This window comes from Syngnathus typhle, linkage group LG1 (assembly GCF_033458585.1).
Source record: "Syngnathus typhle isolate RoL2023-S1 ecotype Sweden linkage group LG1, RoL_Styp_1.0, whole genome shotgun sequence".
In the NCBI taxonomy this organism is placed as follows: Eukaryota; Metazoa; Chordata; class Actinopteri; order Syngnathiformes; family Syngnathidae; genus Syngnathus; species Syngnathus typhle.
Window position 1 is genome coordinate 11,992,790 of NC_083738.1, and position 25,371 is coordinate 12,018,160.

Here is a 25,371-nt window from a genome sequence, read left to right on the forward strand (position 1 = left end):
TATTCTTTGAATTCTGCTAACTGTGTGTAGCAGTGCTTTCATGGGGTTCCTGTAGATCTAAGAACGTGTTCTTCAGAATCTCATCAATATTGATAAACAATGAGCAAAACTATTTTAAATGTTTTTATATCTAATGTAAAGCGCAGTCTAACTGTGCGCATGGGTGGACAAATGTTTCTTTTGATATTTTCATAAACAAGTATAAAGGGGCGTTTGCGCCATTGTGGGAGTGAACACAGCCGACTTACCGACCATTGGAAGTGTCTCCTCTCATTCCCTTAAAACTTTAGTGCAAAAGAGATGCGCACAGTACGCAGTACTTTTATAAATGACAGCAAGGTGATATAATGTTGATAAGAATATTCAACCTGTGAAGTGGGTATATGAAGCACTTTCTACAACAATAATTCAGGGGGTTCAATGCACGCTGTTATATTTATGAATGGAATACGATGACATCCACCACACTCGTCTGCGGAACTCTGCGGAGCATCTGCTCGTGGCTCAATCAAATCCTCCAAATTTGTGTTAACACTATCGGCACCATAACTTAGACCTGCTTTTAGATGGCTTTAGGTCTAGTCTATGCTCAGCAACCTAATTGTTAAGAAAATGCCGTCGGTGCATTGGAAACCAGTTTGACTATTAGTTTGTCATGGCTTGTAAGTTGTGACAATGGTTTTATTGTCACGTTGATACTTTGTGTATTTAATAAGAACCACAAGTTCACAATTACATTTTCTTTCTTGACACTGAAAATAGTATTTTGTATGCAAAGTCCATATCACCCAATCTTGAGGAGGTTGCTTGTAGCGGAGCTTTGAAAACTTTGGAACATATAGGTAAAATTTGGAAGGTAAATAATGATTGAGGGAGAAGAGATAACCAGGAGGAGTTGGTTCTCAGTGTCTTGATGAGGCACTCATACTTGGTTTATAAATTGCTGCACCAAGAACAAAACTGACATAATAGCTTCTGAGGCCGTTTGGGTAAATATGTTTAATATGTTCCCGCAATAATGTTTCCACATCTACCTTGAAACATGGATTTGAACAGGTAGTAAACTTAAACGATTGTATTCAGATGCTAATTTGTTGTACAAAATTATTAAAAAGATAGTAACATTTGCTCTAGGAAGCATACTATAATAATAGAAATTCTTACTTTTATTTATTCTCGTGAGTGGGATATATAAAATACAGTAATAAAAACATCCCAGTTTTGGCAGTCAGGCCTTGGATATTGTATCATAAACTTGGACAACAAGCGCTAACAATATGTGATCCTATATGTCTCATACAGTCTCATACGCAATAAACTCGATATTGATATTAATACTTTCGCTTTGTGCACACAAAAGAAATAAAAAATAACTGCAGTAATCTGAGCACACAGCTTTAAACAGGACTCATCAACACAATTGTAGCGATGTGAAATATCAATATGATATATTTTGTGTAATTCACAATTGTATAAACTTTTATTCAATCTGCCAGACTTTGAAGGACAAGCAGATGACTTTGATGTTCTGTAATGCGACAGGCTTGACAGGAAGCAACATATTTTAAAACATTAGCCACCCAAAAAAATAATACCATCCTTGTTTTTATTATTCACAGTGACGTGTTTGCTTGAATTGCTGTAAAGGGAAAAAAGTAGCCCAAAAATATATAGTCGAGACAACAAACATAAGAAAATGTTCACATATAAATCTGTAGTTCAGATGATGTGACCAAAATGTCGTCTTACACAGAGCTTTCTTTGCTTTTTTGTAAAACCAGAATAACAAAGCAATACATCAACTTCTTGGCAAGCTTTTACAGCTTGGCCAAGAATATGAAAAGTGTTGATCGGTTGAGAATGTCAAGAATGCACATTCCAGTTTGGGAGTGAGTCCTCCCGAGTGGGCCCACACATGGGCCAATGATGGAATGGGGGGGACTTGGTCATGTTTTTTATTTTCTCAAAAATCCGGAAAGCAGTAAGGATAAAAACAAGTGTCTCTCAGAGGACGTGTCTTTGTTGTTTTGGTGAGCCGCTCTTCTTCATTTGTTTATATATCAAGCGGGCGTGGGACAAAAAGCGCTCAAGGCAGTTTCACCACCACCACGCAAGCACCTGCCCTGCCAATGTTTAGAGGGACCTCCTGCAGAACAATAAATAGGTTAACATACAGTTTCTCATTTCAGGAATCCAAATAGTTCACTATGCCTCTAGCGTGATGAAAACAAGATTGGAAAAACACAGTTGATAATTAAAACAAGCCTACAACAAATAGTCATTCAATTTGCATTGGTATAGAGAAGTATGTGCATTTTTTACTTTTCTTTATGATTTCAGAATTATTGGTACCGAGCTTGTTATGGCTACAATGTAAATTCGTATAGTACCTCGGTCCAGTCATTGTTCTGTGCATCGTACGACTCAACGGTGTTAAGGTACGCTTGCCCATCATATCCGCCCACAGCGTACAGCCTGTCACCCAGCAGGCAGACGCCCACTGCATCTCGAGGAACACTGAGAGAGGACACAGTTGTCCACGTGTCTGTCTTGGGGTCATACCTGTAATTAGACAAATGTTGTTGTTTTTTTTAAATTACGTTCCAAGCGTTGTGAAATATACTGAACGCAGTTCCCAAAATCCTGGGAATTAAGTATACAAAATTGTAATGTTTTCAAATGTATCCTCTTTTTGATAGCTCAAGTTTCTTTGCAATGATTCTCAAAGTGTGGAACGAGTATCATGTGGGTTCCCTCTTTTGGAGTACAAAAGAATAACTGAATGAATATTCAACTTGTGCATAATACTGTAATTCAGAGGATTTAACTTTTTTTAGTTCAGTATTTACATTTGTTTCTTACAGATCGGTTGTATAAGTACAATACATTTTGTTTAATAATAAACTATTTCTTTTCAGGATTATCAGCAAGATACTTTGTGTATCTACTGCTACAACGGAATACTTTTTATCATGTCAAGGGTTTCTGTGAGCTGAGCACCCTGGACTGGTCACCAGTCACTTGGTTGGTACACAACGAGACAATCAACCACTCACACTCATAGTCACACATTTACTAAGTGCAAATGGAATCTGCACTGTCTGCACCCAAACCAGGGGACTATATTGCTTCACCATCAGTGACTGGAAAGCATTATCTAAATTTTAATTAATCCCTTTGCCTTAATCGTCAAACAGTAAAACAAACTGCGTAATTTGTTTTTTGCTTTTCTTTTAATCACAGAGGCCATAGGATTCACTAATGGGTCTTTTCGCTCTAAAAAAAGTGAAACTCTTGGAACTAGCAGCTGGCAGACGATATGTCCAAAAAGAGTCAAATTAAATATGGGAGCATAATATTGACGGTTGGTTTTGTGCGGTCTAAAGTCCTCCCATGTGATGTGTCATTGATTTATGACTTGAACTACATTTAATGATTTTAACTTCGTGAGCAATGCAGTTTGCTTTGTTGTATATCTAGTGCTGCGTGTTCGCACTGTAAAATCTCATTTCACATACATATACATACATTACGGTACTTATTTTATTAATTAGTTAAAGTGACTCACACTGCAAATGTTCGATCTATGAAACAGTTACTAGAAAAACCTCAGCTTTCAATTACTTTCCCAATCTGTGGAGATCACTCAAGCATTCCATTATAATTAATAATCAAGATGATAAATGCATTTTCAAAGTGCAAAGTCATAACATTTAAAAAGTGACAAAGAATAAATGCATACATGCCTAAAATATTTGTGTTTGGACAAGCCAAATGGATAATTATAACAAAGATAACAATTTATAGCTGCCATTTGCCACTCAAACAAAACTGAAAATTTACTTTGAGTCTGTCAACACTTCATTTCATATAAACCATACAACTCCTACTTGGAGAGACCCCAAAAGCAGGTAATATAATTCTTATTTATTCACTACTTTAAAGCATTATTACCATTATTTTAATAATATTGGATATATGAATATTATCATATATCATAAATAAAATTTTCATGAGAGCGGGGCTGAGCAAGGAACTGCTCACTTCTATATCTATAGGGACCACCAGGTGGTGCTAGACAACAAGAAATATACGAAATGATGGAAACCATGACCTCAGCTGGGGAAACAAATCATCTTTTGTTCCAGTGAGAGAAAGTCATCAGTGTCCACACCCATAAGTGAATTCCTCGCGCAAATCTAAATTTTGTTCGTGTAACATTTCTCTGTGCATGTTCTCCGGAGGAAAATGATTTCTCCCACCTCTCAACACAGTCCGAGAGTCGGGAACAGTGGTTGGAGGCCGGGGCGTCGTGTCCGCCCACGGCATAGAGAAAATTATTGTAGGTGGCCACACCCACTCCCCCTCGCCTCTTGGCCATCGGGGCGCACATGCTCCACTTGTTGGTGTGAGGGTCGAAGCATTCCATAGATCTCAGACATGAGCTGCCATCCCGGCCACCCACCGCAAACAATCTGGGAATATAAAAGCACAAATGTGTAATGCTCTCAGTTACTGAAAGAGATTAAAAAGTAATAATAATAATAAAAAAATATTAATCAACAGCGCCTTATGTTTACAAAACTAACTATAATCAGAATGAAATTGTACTTTGGTTGTGTCTTTGTCATTTTGAATGTATATATTTTTTTGGTACTGCTGTAGTACATCCGCATAGAAAGAGGATCAAACAGGTATTTGAAAACTCTAGTTTGATTGATTTTCTTTTTATCTTGCACTCAACAAATATTCCATGTATATTCCATGTATATAACATATTAAAACTAATTCTAAAACTAATAAAAACTCAAATAAATGGAGCATTTTTACAAAAATAAAAACTAACAAATTTTCTCTAAAATGGGGATCACCACCAGGTAGCCTTCAAGGTTCGCATGAGTAGCCCGCGGGCCGTTACAAAAATAGCCTACCAGTGATGGGGCATTGTGATTTTTTAGGATTGTTGTAGAAGTGTTCATTTGAAAATGTAAGCAATGGAAGAGGTTCATGGAAATAAACCTTTTCATACTGGTATTTATCTGGTTACTAATTATTTTAAGAGTATTTGGCGAGTGCAAGATAAAAAGAAAAACTCACTATGGATTGTGTAATAATGTAAACCGCAATTCAGAAACGACCTTCCTTCTGTATAAACATACATCAATACAAAAAATACATTATTGGATAAATCTTGATTTTGATAATAATCCACAAGACACATTTGTATCCAGTTATGTGGTATTTTTGGATCGTACTGACGGCTTCTATAATGGAAACGTTAGTAGGAATACAGTATTGAGACATGGACTAAGTTGGGTAAGACCCCACTGAGGGCCCCGGTACCAAATGCAAGTCCCACCACCGATGTTAAGAAAAGTAGCAGAATGATTCAAGTCTACCGTCCCACTGCCGAGAAGCAGAGTTTGTCGGCTATGTTTCCAGCCAGAATCATCACGAGTGCTTTAAGAGCCGGGAGCCCGCAGGCCCAACAGCAAGACAATAGAGACTTGGAAAACAGTTTCCTTGTTGTCTTTTTTGACCTACATTTCAAAATAACTCTGCATTTGCTCCAACAAAACATCTTAGCATCTTGTCTTTGTTTTTTTGGTTTTCAGCACCAATATATTTAAAGTCACATGAGAGCTTTATTGTTACAGTCCTTTTCACATACTGGGGCTGAATTGTCAGACAAAGTACTGATTTGGTTTAAATGTGTCGTTAAAGTCACGCATCTAATATGTTTACTGCTGCATCATTTCCAGTATTTCACATAAAATTGTGCAAATACTGCATACTCGCATTCCTGAAAGTAGACTACAATCTAAACCAGCGCAGTCAACCGATGTGGTACAGTCCTTGTTTACTTTTGTAACGGTTTAATATCTGATAATGATTGTTATTGACTGACTAGATTTTGGTAATCTGGCTAGAGCAGGGGTGTCAAACTCGTTTTTTTGCCGGGCCCCATTGTAGTCATAGCTTCTTCCGGAGGGCCATTATGACTGTCAACCCAAACAAATGTATGAGCACTTTATATTATATACAGTAAAAGCTACAAAACAAACTGACAAATAACTCATTTTCAAATCAGACGAGTAAAAATTGGTCAAATATAAAAAAAAAGATATTATTAAAAGTGAAGACAATTAGCAATTCTAGTAATGAGTCATTACTAGAATTGCTAATGACACACGAATTTGATGCACAATTTGTCTTCGCAGGCCACATAAAATGATGTGGCAGGCCGTATCTGGCCCCCGGGCCTTGAGTTTGACACCTGTGGGCTCGAGCATCACAAATTAGGCTTTCTGCTCACACAACACATGCATAGAAAAACATTACTCGGACCTACATACAGACATGCAGTGGATATAAAAAGCCACCTGAAGAAAATCAGCCTCGCTCGCTCGCTCGCTCGCTCGCTCACTCACTCGCTCACTCACTCACTCACTCACTCACTCACTCACTCACTCACTCACTCACTCAGTTAATTGATAATTTACTAATAATGCATCATTTTATTTGACACTACCAGAGAGCTTTTTATTTCACAATATGTCAATGAATGTAATGTAGGAATTAGATTAAAATCCTTGTCTTTGTAAGGACACGATATTTATTACAACTCTTGAAACTAAGTAGTAGCTTCTTAAGCCGCACTACGTATTAATAATTTACAAGTGCTGTTCGAGTCCTCTGAATGTGGTATGTTTTGGGGGGGTTTAGCCCCCCCCCCCCCCCACACACACACCTCCCAGTTGTTTTTTCCCACCTCACAATTCCATCAATTTTGTCCCAAGGCTCGAAACAAAGCAGCAGATGGTCAGGAAGTTTTTCCTTACATATTGCATAAATCAGCATTTTGCCCTGCACAGGCTGTCGGCAAGGGTCAGAAAAGGCCAAACAACGTACTTCCCATTGAGTGCGGTGACTCCCATGGTGCTCCGTGGTGTCGACATACTGGCAACATAGTTCCATTGTCGGGCCTGCGGGTCCCAACGCTCCACTGTGTTGAGATAGCTCCAACCATCATGACCGCCTACAGCATACATGGGGCCCTCCAGCACAGCAATACCTGCACATATTGAGCCAAGACAGATGCTGTGCCTAATAAACTGAGAGCTGTGCATGATAACATGGATGTACCTCATACTTGCAAAACTTCCACTGTAATGGCAAGCTACTTCTTCAATTACTACTACTATTACAAATATAATCATAACATTTTATTTAGTAGTGGCACCTATCTGCAGTGACGCTTGCTTGGCATCCTAAGTCAACCATAAATCACAGAAGAAACCTAAACAACATATAAATTGTGAGCTGCAACTGGGCAAACCTTTTCAAACAGGAAGATAAGGAAACCGCCTTGTTTTTCTTTGGTCTCAAATCACAGCGGAAGCCTGTTTTACAATAGCGCACAACATATTTCTAAGTGGTGAAAGTTTAATTCTTTTGTGGGAGGAACCAAAGGACAATGCTGAACTAAGAGAGGTCTGAATTAAATCAACACTGTCGTCAAGAAGCAAATTTGAAGGGTGAAGCTCTCTTTTAGTGTGGTTTGAGAAATTAAGATGAATTGTTTTTCCTTGTCTTCCCCTGTAAGCTGTGGGGACACTGGGAAACGTACAGCGCAAATATATTTCCACTGAAAATAAGCATGGCACAATCAGAGCAGGCAGATATTTGGGCTGAACGAAACATCAAAGAAACACCTAGGTGATGTGTAAAGTGTGCTCGGGTTTACTAAAACCCCAGGCCCCACGAAGCTTTGACAAGATCTCGATGTTCTGTTACCCAGACCTCTTTCAACCATGAATCAAAACGCTTCTGATATGAGATTTGTCGGGCAGGGAGGATTGAGGAAGATCCGGGACAGCACTGCCCACATTGCTTTGATCGGGCAAATAGAATATATCAAAGGTGTATCTCTAAAGATATGTTTAATTTCAAATTCACAGCATGTTAGCAGGTACCGGTTGGAGCATACATCCGGAAAATGTCCTGTATCCCTCTCAAACTTTGTTGAATGAACAAAAACATGACATGAAAAAAGGTGTTTTTTTTTGTTTTTCTGTCTGTCTGTCTGTCTGTCTGTCTGTCTGTCTGTCTGTCTGTCTGTCTGTCTGTCTGTCTGTCTGTCTGTCTGTCTGTCTGTCTGTCTGTCTGTCTGTCTGTCTGTCTATCTATGTATCCCAATGAAGATAGATAGAATTATTTTGGAATTATTTGAATTATTGAATTATTTTGAATTTGATGACTGCAACACGTTCCCAAAAATGGACGCTAAATAAAGGACTTAAGTTGATAAATGCTAAATAAATTTATGAAATTAATTAAACTAAAATTATTTTTTGGAACATTGAACAGGTACATTGAAAACAGGGGTCCCATGATTGGGTTCCTTAAAGGCTCATCTAAAATGGACTGAAGTGTGACCACAAGTGGTCTGGTGAGCCCACATTTCAAATTGTTTTTTGGGAAATCACAGACAACGAGTCAATTGAGACAAGTTCATTGATTTCATTTCATACTTTTTTTCTAATGTATAAAATGGGTGTCTTGGACCAATAACGGTTGTAAAACACTTTGACCGAGCGACCAACCAACCAGACGGACGTCCACTCACCTAGTCCATGTCGGTGTGTTGACATGGGGGGCATGGTTGACCACACTTTGTTGACTGGATTGTAACACTCCACCATGTTGGAGGTCTTGAGCCCGTCTCTTCCACCAACTACATACAGCTTGTTTTCTATAACAGCCACACCAAATTGCAGCCGCCGTCCGTTCATAACTCCAAGTGGGACCCAAGTGTTGGTGCGCAGGTCATACTTCTCGATGGTGGTTGAACCTAAAAGACACAAATCTCATTGTAGCTCGACTGCTTTGCTATGTGTGGATATCTGGTGTAAATGGGTCATACTGTACCCTTGGTAGCATCCATCCCACCAACGGCATAAAGTGCCCCCACTGTGGACTTTCTGGGTTTGGTTCTTGGGCTCTGAAACATGGGACGGCGCTCAGGCAGAAGATGATACTTCATGGCCTCCATCAACAGTTTTTGGCATTCCAGATCATCAGAGAACATCTTGTTGTTTTCCAGATCAGCAATAAGCTGCATTAAAAAAAAAAAAAAAACACAAGTGCACTAAATCGGACAAAATATCTATTAATCTCGGTGCGCAGCAGAAGTCACAATTTGGTGGTAGAAAGTCCATCTAAAGAATTTAATCTGATGCCCAAAATAATGTGCGCAGTGTGGTTAAAAAAGATCAATGACAACTGATCAATTTAAGTGGCCACAACTGAAAACATTGAATATTGAATATTTAAAAAGCAGGAACATGTTGATTTAATCCTGTTTATTCAAGAAATAAACTGATCCAATCGGGCCAGTGTCCCTGAACTTCAGGTGGCTCGATATAGTCGCCACCCGGACATTGTTAATGTTAATTGTTAATGCCTGATTTCGCTAGACCGATGTGACGTTTTCATAAATCTATGAACAGCCATCATCAAACCCTCTACATTTGCAATACACACATATCATGCAAATGATCGGTGGTAGGGGATAGTCTCCAAATTAGTCCTAATGTTACAGTAATGATAAAGCAGAAAAGAAAAAATATCCACAGTATTTTCACATAACTTCAAGTAAGAAGACATGATGTGTCACCTGTGCAGGAAGAAGAGGCAGGCGAATGTAAGACAGAAGGACTCCGAGGTCCTGTTGTCGATGCTGGACGTCGTATCTCACCCACATCATCAAGGCCTGGAAGATGGTCTCCTCATCAGGCACGTTGATGTCATCACTGGACAGCAGCTTAACTATCTCAGTTGTGGGTAGCAGAAGAAACTCCTGGTTCTGAATGACCTCCAGAAAGTTTTCCTGGTTTTAGAGATACGAGAGTTAGGGTTAGGGTTAGAGTTAGATAATCATCAGTCATTAGACCAGAACTTTGCCTGATGCATGGGTCTGTGTGTCTATTTTTATTACTGCAGCAAGGAGACCAATGGCATGAAAGCACAGAGAGGAGAGTTCAGGCTTCCACAGTCTTCTCATAGCCGATAACAGCGATGACTTATGCTCCGTTTCTTCAAATTCCAAAGGCGTAGATATAACTGCCACTTATAAAACAAAATGATGGCGTCAGCAAGCAGGCCCAGCTGAAAAAAAGTCCCTTGAAAACCTTCATCAGCTTACAAAGCATTTTTGCCGCTGATCATACATGACACCATTAAGTCTTTTTATAAGCTTTTTTAACGAGCAACAGAAAAGCCCTGCATTATCATCACGGCGCTGCAACTTTTGATGTGGAACCTCATCGCCATTGCCCTCCTAAAGATTGATCTTCATTTTCTGGCCTGCAGCCAGGGCCATGTTACAACACTGTGCGGCAACCTTTTCAAGGGCACTATCGCAGGGCACTTCCATTAGAGATGATGTGATATAAAACGCCACGCGTGCACGCCCCTGTATTATCTTAGCACCATGCCTCAGTCCAACCGGGAGAACCGAACATATTTTCTTTGGAAACAAAGCATTCATTGTTAAGATGCCTTAGTAGTTGCTCAACAGTTTTCTAAAACAAGCCCACTATTGATCATTAACGTCCAGATTACAGTGTTTCGCTCGGCTCCATTACCAGAGCAGGATCTGAGAGCTCTATACCACAAGCTTTAATGAAAAGAAGGATGTGCATTGATCAGCTGTGGTTACACTTGATGGAGAGACTCTTTGACGTTGCTTTAGGACCAGTAGGTTCTAATTACCAGGCTGACAAGACGATTGAAAGCTAAACAGTGTTTGTTTCATAATGATTTTAAAGGATGTGATTTCATTGGCTTGCAAACTCACTGGTGGGTAAAACAAGAGTAGCGGGAGAGGATATGCATCGATTAAAGCCCTGCAAAAGAGGAATGGAGAAATAAGCTTTACTTTCCATGACAAGTCAATTGAATTAGAATTTGTGTTGTTTTTCCATTTAGCTGGTTGACTGCACCGTAGACATTACTGTGTAAAAGTAATGGATACTGTATCACCATTTGCTTTTTTGTCGCAAGACCTTTTACCTTATCAGTCATTTTTATGTATAGTAAACAGAAGTGTGTGTGCGGGGGGGGGGGGGGGGGGGGGGCACCAAAGAAGATGCTTAATTGTCCCGAGCCTAATTATGCTATCTACTGGAGATTGCCTTCAGATGTAGGCTTTGACTGGTGTCAATGTTCTTCTTCTTCTTACCAATTTGAAAGAACTCAATCAACAGTGCCTATGATATTTGCAGTTAAGTGGGTGCCTCAGTTACTCCAAGACTGATTATTTAACAATCAATTTCATGTTTAGGGATAGAATTGAGTACATGTATTTAAAATTGAGCTATTCCAATTTCATTATCAATACTGCGTTTCAACACAATTATTGATTCTTGTCTATTTTCATTGGGTGAAGGAATGAAATAATACAAAAATATTTGTTTGCTTTAACTCTTTAATATCTTCTGCTTTGGACAAAAGATACAACATAGCCAGTGCACTAATCATAACTTGTAATGTATCCTTAGGTGAAAAGAAGAACAAGTAGGTGACTTGCTTCTCAATCAAGAGGCATAAGTTACATGTAAATACAATAAGTTTCATGCTGATTTTGCATATCAGAGTGCTTGGGAAATGGTCTAATTACACTCGAGAGAAAAATTTAATATTGTATTTAAACGACCAACTAATGTAATAACGTCACCATTCACCATTGACACAGAGCTAGGCTTTCTTTTTCCCCCCCGTATTAGATAGGTTTTCCAATATATGAAATTTTGGCTTCAAATATTTGGCAATATTTGGAGTGCTTCTTTAAAAATCGAATTGTTCCAGACTTATCCGGAAATAAAACAAATAATTGCTGCTAAGAAGAACATATTTGACTTTGTTTTGCAAATAGCATCCATACCATTACTATAGAAACCCATTTTTTTTACAAACAGAGAGATTGGGGCTTCTCCTCAGAGCACAATTGAGAGGTGAGAATCAGAACAACCTCACCAGGCCAAGCTGTAGTCAGTCATGAGGCTAGCAAGCCACAATTTGTAGGAATCAAATTACCGCCTTTAATCACGCTGTTTATGAATACATTAAAAGTAGTAACAATAGCAAATTCTAAGGTTAGAAATTAATTGATGAGTTTAGATTTCATGAACAACATGCATTTCAGTGTTTCTTTTCTACTTGGATACTGATTTAGGATGCCTAAATGAAGTGAGAGCGACACTGCATTGCCTTTATCTTGTCCGGCACAGCCTACTAAGTAACTTTTAGTTTTGATAACCCACTTTGTATCACTTACTATTTTTTGTATCAATGTGAATAAGGCTTATAAGTGTGACTTGTTACACCATAATGCTATTCCACTGTTTTATTTACTGTTTTAATAGCATTTTTATCGGCAGAGTTTAAAAGTGGTTTTCACTCTCCAATTGGTCGGACCTCTCACAAACTGTTTAATTATCGTCATGTATTTTATGTCTTCGACATGCCGATAAATACCTGCTCTTGAGTAAATCGCCTTTTAAATTATAATAAAGTTAAGGTGCATGAATTAAGACACAATTAAAAGAGCATTTCTAAATTGATATACAAACTTCAGATACAAACTTTGAGGAAAAAACAAGGTTATTAAAACAAAACTATCTTCACTGCTAAAGTAGGATACAGACTTCCAGGAAGTCCACAGATTTTTCTCCTCATTACCAAAGCAATTGAACAGGAAGTTCAGCCATCCTGTGCAGTTTGATGATTAGATTAACCTCCTGATCCCGGAAGCCAGCTTTGTAAACAGGCTGAGCAGATGTCCTTTAGGAGATAACAAATACCCAGCTGTGTCACTCCTGCATGGCCAGCCAAGACCTTATCTGACAAGCATGTGTATGAATCTTAATCCAATGCAAATATTTCTTTCTAAAATGTAACAGGAATTCCATTTCCAGGTTGAGCTGGTTGCACTAATCAATGTGCAGCTACACGGTATCTCTTACTGGCAGCTGCTGAAATAAATTAGATCAACTGAAGGCATCAAACTTTTCATTTCTATTCATATGTGCATGTCAACCAATTCTCTTCACAAAACAATAGATGATAAACATAACTGAGACATCTTCATTTCATTTCTTTACAGGTTATGAAAGGTTATTTGAATGCAACTAGTCTCAAAATAGGGGATGGTAACAAAGAGGATGAGTGCTCAACTCCAAAGGAATTTGTAGCATTGCATGACATCCATCCATCTTCTGTACCGCTTGTCCCCACGGGGATCGCACGGGCATTCCATGACATTTATTTCAAATAGTAATTGTTATGAAAAGACTATGGAATTGACAGTAGTATTTTGGGGGGGTAGACTGAAAACAATATATGGTAATTTATCAAATATCCCAACTCAACTTCTAGTACACTTTAGCAACATTCACAGTTGTAATAAAGTGCTGCATATAAAACATAAATCTCAATTATTAAAATTGAAATAAAATTCAATAATACATGAATAAAATGCACTTATTTTAATGAAAACATACAAGACCTCACGTTATGTTGCAATTTAGCATTCCGGAGGTACACTTTTATTGTTTCCATGTTGCAGAGTCTACATACTGTGTGAAACCGCTATTATATAATATAAGACATTTATCTTATAATATAAGACATTTATCTACTTAATCTACTGTGAAATAAATGTATTTTTTTTTTTCATCTACCGTATTTTCCGGACTATAAGGCGCACCTAAAAATCTCAAATTTTCTCAAAAGCCGACAGTGCGCCTTATAGTCCGGTGCGCCTTATATATGGACCAAATAGAGAATGATGGATGGATGGAACTTTACCTTTCTAAGTTTACCGATCTATCTGACTATTTTGTTTTGCACTTATTAAAGTAAGCTTTACATGTTTATTTTGGGTGTTGTGTGATATTAGCATTATTGATATATTGTTATTGTTTTCACCATTTCAAGTTATTAAATTGTGATTGCATTAATGGTGCACCTTATAGTCCGGTGCGCCTTATATATGGACAAAGTTTTAAAATGGGCCATTCATTGAAGGTGCGCCTTATAGTCCGGTGCGCCTTATAGTCCGGAAAATACGGTAATTAGTATTTGGGGACTATTTGGACATTTTTGGATATTTTTAACATCGGATGTATATAGTACAGAAATGCTGTTTAGTCTAGTAGACAAACTTCTTTGTGTTTTTTATACGTTAATATATTCTTATCATACCTCGTTTAGATAATATCCGTTGTACACGCAGTTCTATTTAAATCTGATTTCACCTCTATGTATGATTTATGAGTCTAGCTAAATCACCTGTCAGCTGCAACTATTTTTGCCCCAATGCATTCAACCAATTTGGCCTGTCTTTGCCTCTGATGTTTCCTCACCTTGATATTTGTCCTTAGCCTCTCTGTCTCCATGGCCAACCTGCAAGGATGCCAAAGGAGCTGCTTGACACTGAGCTGTCAAATGGAGACTGTGGCAGAATTACAGTGGGGAAGAAAATAGAGTGTCAACTACTAACTCTCACTGCGAAGGACTGTTAGGTGGAAAGGAGGTAAGGTTCCATGTGTATGTTACTATTTATCATGTACTTAATAAGTCTGTCGTAGAAATGGAAAATTGATCGGATTACATTTCATTTATATAAAGAGCCATTACTTGAGTTCACCATTATTTTAAGAGTTTGAATTGCATATTTTCATAAGCACTTTGAAATGTCATTATAACTATACATTTTATTTTGATATGTTGTCTTTAAGTATGCATGCACTATTTTTTACAATTGCATTGAAGCACAGGATGTACGATTCACTCAAGCAATGCAGAGGGTCTCATGAAACGCTCACTCGTCATCATTCATACGCAACACCAAATTGTCATTATATTATTACTGTGACTGAAATAATGTAAAATGAAGTGTGTGGTGTTTAAAATGCTTATACTCTCCATGTAAAAATGTATTCACCACACCAGCTTTTTTAGATCAATTTGCGTATTTGTGGTTAAGTATTCATTCATACCGTACACTCGCCAATATTTGGTATCATTGGTAGTTCTGGATCGGTTTTACAGAGGTGGTCAGCATGTGGCTTGCGTTTTTTCCGTAGGCACATTCAACCTTCTTCTCAGTCACATTCGTTAACGTCACCACAACACTAAAAGCAAACCAGCAACAGTAGCCTCAAGAATATTGATTTATAGACTCACATGTTGTGAATCATTGATTTTTGTCGATAGGTAAAAATGAAGAGAAAATAGGTCTAGGACTACATTTCTGCACCATAAAGATGAATAACAATCAGACAGACAGTAAGACAGAGCCAGATGAGATGATGATGTTGCGAGAGCTGGAAGAAGCAAGTTGAGAGCACCACACAGAGAGCCAGAGGACTTGGGCGACACTAGTTGGACACAGAGCAGGACAGACAGACAGATGAAGATCCTGAGTGAGAAGGCTGAATGAGACATAAGCAGAGTGTACAATCAATATACCACCAGTTTTGAGAAATTTGAAAAATAAATGTGCCTGCTAAATGTATGAGATTGACTTTTACATTTTGTGAAATAAAATTAATAATAAATTAAAATGCTATTTTAAAAATGGGGAAATGTGATGCATAAATATGTCTATCATTGGCTAATTTGCAGTCTTAGTCCCTGGTCAAGCTTCAGAATATAGTGAAATAATGTACTGAATAATAGATAGTATAAATAAATAGCATGAATAAATACACTGAATCATTTTAGACAATTGTGCATGTACGTCTCTTCATTTTGAACCACAGACCAAAAAGCAATGGAGAGGAAGACAACATTTGCATTTCAGCTGTATATAAATAACGTTTATTGAAATTGGCCACGGTCTCAAAAGGTAATCATTTTACAATGTTTCTTGTTGTAGTTGTAATTTAAAATGGTTTAGTACCTCACTATTTCATACTGAGAGCTGCTTCTAACAAGTTGTCGCCCTATAACTATCGGGGTGTGCATTATTAGACACACATCTGCAAACTCTAATCACAATAGTAAACATTCTACCTATCAAAACCTGTCAATCAAAATTGAGCATTATTTTTAGCCTTGGTATGGCAAAGGCAATGCGTATTTTGCAGTATACTATATATAAAGCATTTTGAGTTGAGAGCCTGTGCATTTCATTTTTGTAGTTTTCCGTGTTTCCCTACCATGGTGTAGTTGTGAGCCACGTTAAGAAGGTCCATGCAGCCCTGCGCGTCGGCAAAGGAGCGTATACCCAGGCAGTTGGAGGGATGGAGCTGCTTCATCAGGAAGTTGCAGCAAACCTGGATGACTTGTGAGAGCTGCAAGAGGCAAGCTGCCGCCAATAAACTCTCAATGGTCTCCTCTTTCAACTCAAGGACACCTGCAATGTCAGAGTGTTTTTTATGTGACAACTAAATGTAGCTGCGCCGACAAAAAACTGTCATGGCGATATAGTTCACTCGTAATTTCTGCCATGCTACCACGGAATAGATAAAAATGAGCGTAATTCCTTTTCCTGGGTGATAACATTCATTGACGTAATAAACGCCAAACTGTTTTTTAAACCCCATCATATGAGTTGAACAAATCATCATAATTTTCTGTTTTTATTGTTTAATACTACTTAAAATACAGTCAAAAAGTATGCATACGGAAGAAGAGTTGTGCTCATAAAGTTACATGAAGTAATGAGGACGGCCAATAATTGAGTGAGAGGTCCATTTTAATCACTGTCACGTTCCAGGGATCTCATAGTGACTTGCAAGAGCTTGTGAATGTCTTTATGAGCACTCACCAGTGTAGGCAAATTGAACTAGGGAGGTGAGGGCATCCGGATCCACCCCCTCCATCTTGATCTCCTCCTGTTTGGCCTCCCTCACATCGCTTGTGAACATTGCAGCAAAGTAGTCGGAGACGGAGCTCAGAACCAGTCTGGTGCAAAGAAAATTCAAGTAAGGCTCAAAGGCAGCAGGTCAGCAGGCATGTATTGTGTACTTAAGGGTGAATATTGGTTATGCATTGAAGCACAAGTTGGAGTACGATTAAACCATGTACTATGTGGTTTTGAAGTGATGTTAGTTTACTATGAAAAATTAACCTGAACAATATGCAAAGGTAATTAAGACGCCAACTAGTTGGTTTTGGATGTGCAAATGAGACTTGTGGAAGCGGTTTGCAGAAATGGACAGCCAATACTATATATGGCATTCTAAATACATAAAGTAGCACAATGATTCTTCATGAGTTTCAAATTGTGGTGCATTCAGCCAGTCACCCGAGGGCAAGATGTCCACATATTGACACGCCTGTGCTTTCGATCCCAGTGTGCGTCTGCGTCTCAAATATAACACGTCAATGTGAAAGGGCAGAGGTGTAATTAGATCACAGCAGTGGGTTTTATTTGCGCACTGGTGAACAATGTGTTTGCTCATCTACTGGCTCAACTGGCTCCTAAGAATTATTTGATTAGTCCTCAACAAGGCTGGCCGGTAAGACCAGAGCAAAGCCGAACATTCACACTGGAAATCTTAATGAAGTTTGTGCATTTCACATCAAATGTAACAGAATAGTACATCAAAGGCGGTAGGAGCGCCGACCTGTGAGCTGGTATCCTGTGATCGCCTGCTATTAAGAGCACATCACAGAGTTGCTTATGCTGCAGGTAGCTCTCCATCTTGCGGAAGGTCTGCTCAGCGTGATTTGTGGCCTGGAAGAATTCGTCAGAGGAGTTGGTGTTCATTCTGGTGAAGGTACTCAGAGCCAACCTGGAGAAGACAAGATGAGAATGATCTGGGATTATGGAGTCTGATCTTCATTAGTGTTCTTTTACTCCTTTTGTTCCCTTATTAAAGTTACAGTAGCTCTCTATTGTTAGAAAAAGAATTCCACTTTAAATCACATGGATGTGATTTTCTATAATGCTTGTCCTAATTTGTCCCACCTTGATCTGTTTCTACTATATAGACGAAACAACCGATTCCTTTCATATTCACACTAATGATCATTTGGAATCATCAATACACCCGACACGCTCGAGTTCAGGGAATATATAGTAAATCTAAACTTCACACTGAAAGGCCCAAGATGAGATCCAAACCCAAACCTCAGCAGACATGTTATCCGCGAGTCCTCGGTGATAACCACTGAGCTGAATCTCAGTTTCAAATATTGAGTTCCCCTCTCCTATCCAAGACACAAAGAGGCAACCATAGGACTGATGGCAGAGGGGAACAATAGGACTTATTTGGACATGTGGCACTCATAAATCAGCTGTCCTTTGTGGTGCTTTAGCATCTTTCCAAGCTGAAATCAAAACTGTTGTGGGCTAAACTCCGTGAATAAGTGGATAACTAAGTAGCCCAGTCCAGTGAGACACACAGCACCACAATCCACAGCCTTCCCTTTAGAACAGCCCATGTTTATCTGTGTTCACACAAATGTGTGCCAATCACAGGGAGAACTCAACAAACGTAGACGCCTGTTCATCGCTGCATTGTGAGACAGCACATTGGCGTCTCCGCGGGCTGCGAGATTACACGTTGCTTCACCAGTAATCCCTATGATGCGTGCCGAACAATGCAACCCGATCACTTGGTACCCTTCACAGAGCTGGTCCATTCTGACATTTGGGCTTGTTTATTTCTTTGCACAAAAAGAACCACATCATGTCACAGAAGGATTTTGCTGTCATCAGGAACAGGCTTCTGCTGTGTAAAGACAGATAATGCTTGAGAAAAACAAAATTGTTACTATTTAACTTTATAACTATTACAGAGAGTAACCATCGCCATCAGAAAACATTACTAACTGTAGTACCGTTTTAACCCTGAGGTATTGTAACAATCAGTCTAATAATATCCACACAAAGAACATGCACACTCCACACAGGAAAGCCAGATCGAACCCTGTACTTCAGAACTGTGAGGTGGCATGTTAACTGGTGCTCCACTGTGCCACGCATTTAAATATTTAATTAGTTTAATTAAAAACAATCTATAGAAGTAGTTGGTTTGAAATGCACAACCCAACCAACACCAGTCACAGACCAAGTCCTTTGTCCACTAAAAGCTGGTCAGCAGCACTTTAAATAGTTAATACTTTACTGAACCTTATTTCCATACAGCTTGTTCACTTGATTTGCCTGATTAATATTTATTATGCTGCCACAAGACCAACATAATTTAGACAAGTTACAGATTTGTTCCAATAAATGACCAATGACTCCCATTTTGGTTGGCAGCACAAAGTATTGACATAGAAAAATTGATTATGCAAGAAGAATGGAGAGGGCGGTCGATTAAACATTGTGATCAACACCCAATTATAAAGTTAAGCCTAGTGTTTGACTTTTATCTTTGAATTGTTTGTTAAAGTCGTGAAAATCTCTTTGCTGAGCTTTTTAACATTGCTCAAATGACTCTTCGGGTCAGTCTTTATTGTCTTTATGTTATGGTGAAGTGCAAAGCATAAAACATAGGGCTGTCATAATAATTCCCTAACGACTGCTTCATCTTGGATAGAAACACCAAACAACCCGGAACAACAATAGAGCCATAAAAGCATTCCCTTTGTATCGGCTCTAAGGCCTGCTAAAAAGGATTTTTCATGCATGCTCATCTCTCCGACACTAATTGCTTTGGCATCGCATTCCAGAGGACGGTAAATTTCTCAGACGTGTACATTTCCCTTGCAGGAGTGGGTGGAATCATCAAAGGTATACAGCCCAATTTTATTGAGGCACTAAAGCATCACTACACCCAACTCAGGGAAATTACTGTGGCCCACTGCAATGTATCGCATATAACAAACCAATTCACTCAGTCACAAATGCTATCGGGGTATTTTGTGGTCTCTAAGAAAAGCCATGATTCGCTTGCAGCACTGTAAAGTTGTCTAATTAGGCAAAATGTTTCAAAAGTCTTCAAAGTCTTTGAGAGCACTGCTTTATTTTACAGCCAAAGAAAGCTGACATAAGCAAATAATCTAGGACAAAATATTTTTCATAAACAATCACCACCATTTTCCACCTTTAGAATGCGGGAAAAAGTATGTACATTTATGCTATCTATTCCTTTTCACATTGGTGTGGTTACGTTGTTTAGCTCCATGTGGGGGGTTGCATTATTAGAAACCTCCCTCAGTATAATGGAGTTTAGTTCTTGGATAATGCAAAAAAAAAAAGTTACCCTGGAAGTGGTTTATATGGCTTTTAACCACCTTTTCATCTTCTCTCTTGACTTCATATCAAACCTCTTCTTAGCCTTCATCCATTTGGCATGAGGTCTGTTTAAAGCTTTCTCAGCAGATAACGCACAGTGATATCTAATCTATAGAGAGCAGATTTAAATACCCACATCACATGTCCTTCCTATGCTGCATCAGTCTGACTGTTCCCCAGATAAGATCTGGGTAAAAAAAAATTGAGTCAGTCATGTTACTGGGGATCTCAGTGAAACATCGGATGCTTTCCAGGCAGCAAAGTCAAGCCATGATTATTTGCCACTGAGGGCTAGACAGAGATTGGTTTGAGCTTACGAAAGCCTCATGCAGTTTTATACTGTATATATTTCATGAGCTCCTTCCACCTCGGTGCACTAGCAGTCATGCATGTTGGAGTTGGGTGCACATGGGTGAGTGAGAAAAAAACAATACATACATAAATACACTGTATTTTTATTAATGAGATCCAAACTGGGAGGCTGCAATGACGAAAGTGGTCTTTCTGTCTGTAGTTTCTTGATTTTTCAGTGGTTATAATTGCATGGAAGTTTGAAACCCTTCTCACTTGATGGCAAACATGAATATCCATCCATCTTCTGTACCGCTTGTCCGCACAGGGGTCGCGGGCGTGCTGGAGCCTATCCCAGCAGTCATCGGGCAGTAGCCAGGGGACACCCTGAACTGGTTGCCACCCAATAGCAGGGCACACGAACAACCATCCGCACTCGCACCTACACGCAATTCGAACGGGCTGAAATTCTGAACTTTTGTCACGTTTTCATCGTTTGATCTGAAACACAAATGTCTTCAGCAGACAACAAAAACAAAGGAATTGACGTTGCTGTTGTATTACTTTTAGTGGGGATTAACTATGATTGCATACTTTGCTGCCTGTTCCTAATGTACTATGCCATCATGAGAAATGTATGTCTTTAGGCAGATGTTAATCATTGGGGCTATTTTAGTTGCAAACCAGCATTTAAAAATAAGTTTAAAAGAATTATTATAAGAATATGTGCGATAAATTAAATGGCATCCATAAATTACAAGTCTTCAATATATTCATTTATTTTCTTTACAGTTTATTACAGTTATCTATGACAGTGATTTTTAATGCAAATGGCTGGAAATGAGTGCCTCGGGATACTGCGGAACAGAGTCATGGTGTTTCCTAATAGCAGCAAAAAGTAAAAGAAAGGCTGTGTAAGGGATTATTTTCTTTGAATTAGCTCAATGTGCAAGGTTGGAAAAAGAGCAGATGCTGATTTGTACGGAAAGGGAATGTGACCAGCATATAATTTCTCATATGCACGTACGCGTGTGTGTGTGTGGGGGGGGGCGGGTTATTTCGCAGAATGCAATCGATCCTTCTTTCTGAGAATCTCCAAAGTGCTACTTAATGCATCCACAAACATGTCATGTCTGAGAGGACACCTCTGTATGTGCCATACATAGTGATGCGTGTGGTGTTATTAGGCGTCCAAATATCTGACTTACTGCTTTTGACATGGGAATGGTGGAGGTATTTCTTCTCCAAGGTGGCGGAGAGGGAATTGAGATATCATTCAAACTAACAACTGCTGACTCCAAACTCTGTTAGTGTTTATGTGCAACAGGTAAGGGTTTATTTGTGTGTGTGTGTGTGTGTGTGTGTGCGTGTGTGTGTGTGTGTGTGTGTGCGGATGCGTGCGTGTGCGTGTGTGTGTACAGATATATACGTATATACGTATATTCTATATATTCTATATTTTCTATATACTATATTTACTATATATACGTATGTATATATATACATAAATGTATTCCTTTCAGGTTAATATGGGCTATATATTCTGTGCCATCTCTGGAGCTTGTTTGGACAAGGACAGAACAAATACTGTAGATATGTGGCTGCAATTTACACAAGGGTGGGAGAAACTGTTCTCCCCAAGTTTGATTGAGGATACACATATCGCAGGACAGCAGGCCTATAATTATTCAAAGTCATTATGTACCTAATAGAGCATAAATAGAATGAAATAGGTGATTCACAATCACAACTTGTTTGAAAATCAGTGCATTAAACTATGGCTGGACAATATGTGAAAAATAAAATCTTAACACTAATGTGATACTTTCCAAGAAGAGAGAGGAGGTGAATGCTATTTTACTTTTTCCACATCCGACATAAGTCATTTGTCGATTTAACCTGAAGAATTGTGACAAATTATGTGTCAAGGATTTATGATGCGAGACGTAATAGGGGCATCAGGCTGGTGTAGTAAATGAATGTGCACATCTCAGTGACATCTGCCTCGCTCTCCCTGTGTCACACAGTCACTGGCCTACTTAGCCTCGTAACTCTCCTCACGGACGCCCCATTCAGATGTCAGTTCCAGCTATTCCTGTGTAACTTTAAATTGTTGAGGGGTTGCATTTGTTCTTTTTTTATTAACACGAGGCTTGTTTGAGAGATGCTTGTCAGTGTTCTGATTTGGTGCTCCATCTAAGTGGGTGATGCTTAAGCTCTATGGACTGAGCAATTGACATCCAGTTACAGATAAGTGAAAAAAGTATGAATTCTTGGTAAAAAGCAGAATTGATGGTGCCATCAATCACAATAAATTATTTAGGGCCTGAAGTAGCAAAGCAGCCCAAGACCATCACACTACCACCTTCATGTTTGGCTGTTTAGGCATACTAATATTAGGCTCGCTATCAGTGATAGGGACTAAAAATGTGATTAGCCACAGTAAATTATTGATTCAACAAGGAGTCAAGTACTTTTTTTCACATAGTGTCAGATAGCTTTGAATAATTTTGTTTTCCTTAATAAATCAAATCACATTTTAAGAACCATTTGATATTTATTTAGGCTATATTTGGCTGATGGTTAGATTTTTTGATCATCTTAAACATTAACGTAAAGTATGCAAAAGATTACGTTTACAAAATGGCAATTTTTTTCACGGCATTGTCAAGTGCATGTACCAATTTTAACATCTCTACCAATGTTTAAAACATGATTACACACAACACTTGACAGGGAGAAAAAAACACAACCTACACAGTAAACCACATGCACACACAACGGACTCCATTAACTTCAGTCTCCTTCCTTAAACCAGATGTATACCATAGTATCATGAATGACTGACCTGGAAGAGGTAGCAAGGTGCCACAGACCATCCAGAAAGAAGATGAAGAACAGTCAAAAATAATGCATTAGAAGAAAAAACTGAAACTGAAAACTAACTGTTAGCTTGTCTGAGAACTACCTGTACATTGCACACAACTAGTTCCTCCTACATTAGTGTCTGGCCCGAGAACAAGCTTTGGCCTCCTTCTCTCGTTCCTGATTTACTACCAATGCTGTTTTCTGTCAGAGCCATATTAATTTGTTAGGGCTTTTTTTTTTTGCAGTTTATGTAAAAAAACAGCCTGAAAGAGCCTGATATATGTTCATCAAATTCATCATCCGTTTGTTTGTAAGATTACAGCTAAAACACTTTTCATAGAACATAAGGCATTTAATACAGAACAAATCTAGGTAAAGGTGCGGATCCTCCAGTTTTCATTGTTCATTCAGTCAATCATTCATTTCTACAAGAAAGTATATGTACAAGAACTTCAATTTTCATCCAGATGCGGACATTTGGGGTATTGGAAAAGGTCTGAACACTGCTGAGGGTCGTTCTAGTTTACGTTGAACTCATAATAGTGAAAAATCAGTGTTGACGTTTAGCAATTAATGTGTGCAGAGGAAGGCGTTCTCATTAAATTGACTGTATATATCAGATTACTTTGCTCGGTTATGAAGTCCATAAATGCATGTCACTAAAACCAGGCAAGAAGGCCAAGGGCATGTTTTATGATCCCATGGAGTGCAGCCCTTTTAATATTTCACCATCGTTGTCAAATATGATGGTGTGTGTGTGTGTTACATGACCAACATGAACTCACGGTCCCCCTGAGAGCAAGTGAGTAGCACACATTTTTCCCGACTGTGGACACATCTCTTATGCATGCACTCTTCACACATAGGGATCCCCCCCACCGCCACACACCAAATATGGATATCTGCCAATTATGAAGAGCAGAATGTTGAACTGATTCCAAAACTGCATGCTAATTTGGAATAATTCCCAGTCCATCCTGTTATCCCTGACTTTCAGTGAACCCCGCTTGACACGTAGTATGCGTTCAGTTTGACCCTATTATAAAATAAAGCAACTGCCGTCATTTTTTTAATCCTCACCAGGTACATGAAGCAAACATAGTGCCAGGCTCCTCAGAAAGTCACAGCCAAAATTAATTATATTTCATCTTTGAAATGAAGGTGCTTGCCTTTTAGCGTGCAGCCAGAAAGCACACAAGCAGACAAACAGATTTGATAGTTTAACAGCCACTCATAAAACATTAAATTATTTAAAAAAAAAAAAGACTAATATGAACATGTGGAGCGGCTCGGTGAGGCACTGGTTAGCACGTCCGCCTCACAGTTAGGAGGGTGCGGGTTCGATTCCACCTCCGGCCCTCACTGTGTGGAGGTTGCATGTTCTCCCCGGGCCCGCATGGGTTTTCTCCGGGCACTCCGGTTTCCTCCCACATCCCAAAAACATGCTTGGTAGGCCGATTGAAGACTCCAAATTGTCCCTAGGTATGAGTGTGAGTGCAAATGGTTGTTTGTCTGCTGTACGCACACTGGCTCAGTTTTGCTCCTCTTATTTATTGGGTTATTTGTTTATTATTTATTCATCACATTTTATTTATTTATTATCTATTATTTATTGTTTGTGCCTTCTTGTTTTTATTTTGTGTCGTCTAATTGTATGTTTATCGTGTACTGTGTCTCGTCACCGTGGGATGGAGGAAACGGAATTTCGGTTTCTTTATGTGTCTTGACATATGAAGGGATTGACAATAAAGCTGACTTTGACTTGACTTCGACTTGTCTCTGTGTGCCCTGCGATTGGCTGGCAACCGGTTCAGGGTGTCCGCCGCCTACTGCCCGATGACGGCTGGGATAGGCTCCAGCACGCCCGCGACCCCCGTGGGGACTAAGCGGTTCAGACACTTCTATCTACACCGCTCCGCGCAACAACCACAATAAGAAACATGTTTCTG

The 25,371-nt window shown here is 39.0% G+C and overlaps 1 protein-coding gene across 4 annotated transcripts in view; it reads right to left on the reverse strand.

Moving 5' to 3' along the window:
• Positions 1–973: 973 nt before the first annotated feature.
• The window catches only part of klhl4 (kelch-like family member 4), a 34,871-nt gene continuing 10,473 nt past the window's right edge, over positions 974–25,371 (reverse strand). For 3 of the 4 annotated variants that reach the window (XM_061284363.1, XM_061284457.1, XM_061284319.1), the window contains 10 exons: positions 17,643–17,810; positions 16,841–16,977; positions 16,230–16,426; positions 9,680–9,892; positions 8,932–9,118; positions 8,630–8,854; positions 6,913–7,075; positions 4,263–4,475; positions 2,391–2,562; positions 974–2,146 (listed from right to left, as the gene is read on the reverse strand). In XM_061284363.1, the coding sequence (XP_061140347.1) occupies positions 2,087–2,146; positions 2,391–2,562; positions 4,263–4,475; positions 6,913–7,075; positions 8,630–8,854; positions 8,932–9,118; positions 9,680–9,892; positions 16,230–16,426; positions 16,841–16,977; positions 17,643–17,785 (1,710 nt within the window). In that variant the 5' untranslated portion in view covers positions 17,786–17,810 and the 3' untranslated portion in view covers positions 974–2,086. Of the gene's footprint in view, positions 2,147–2,390; positions 2,563–4,262; positions 4,476–6,912; positions 7,076–8,629; positions 8,855–8,931; positions 9,119–9,679; positions 9,893–11,465; positions 15,501–16,229; positions 16,427–16,840; positions 16,978–17,642; positions 17,811–25,371 lie in introns of those variants that run through there. The other variant, XM_061284371.1, reaches the window with a different exon arrangement.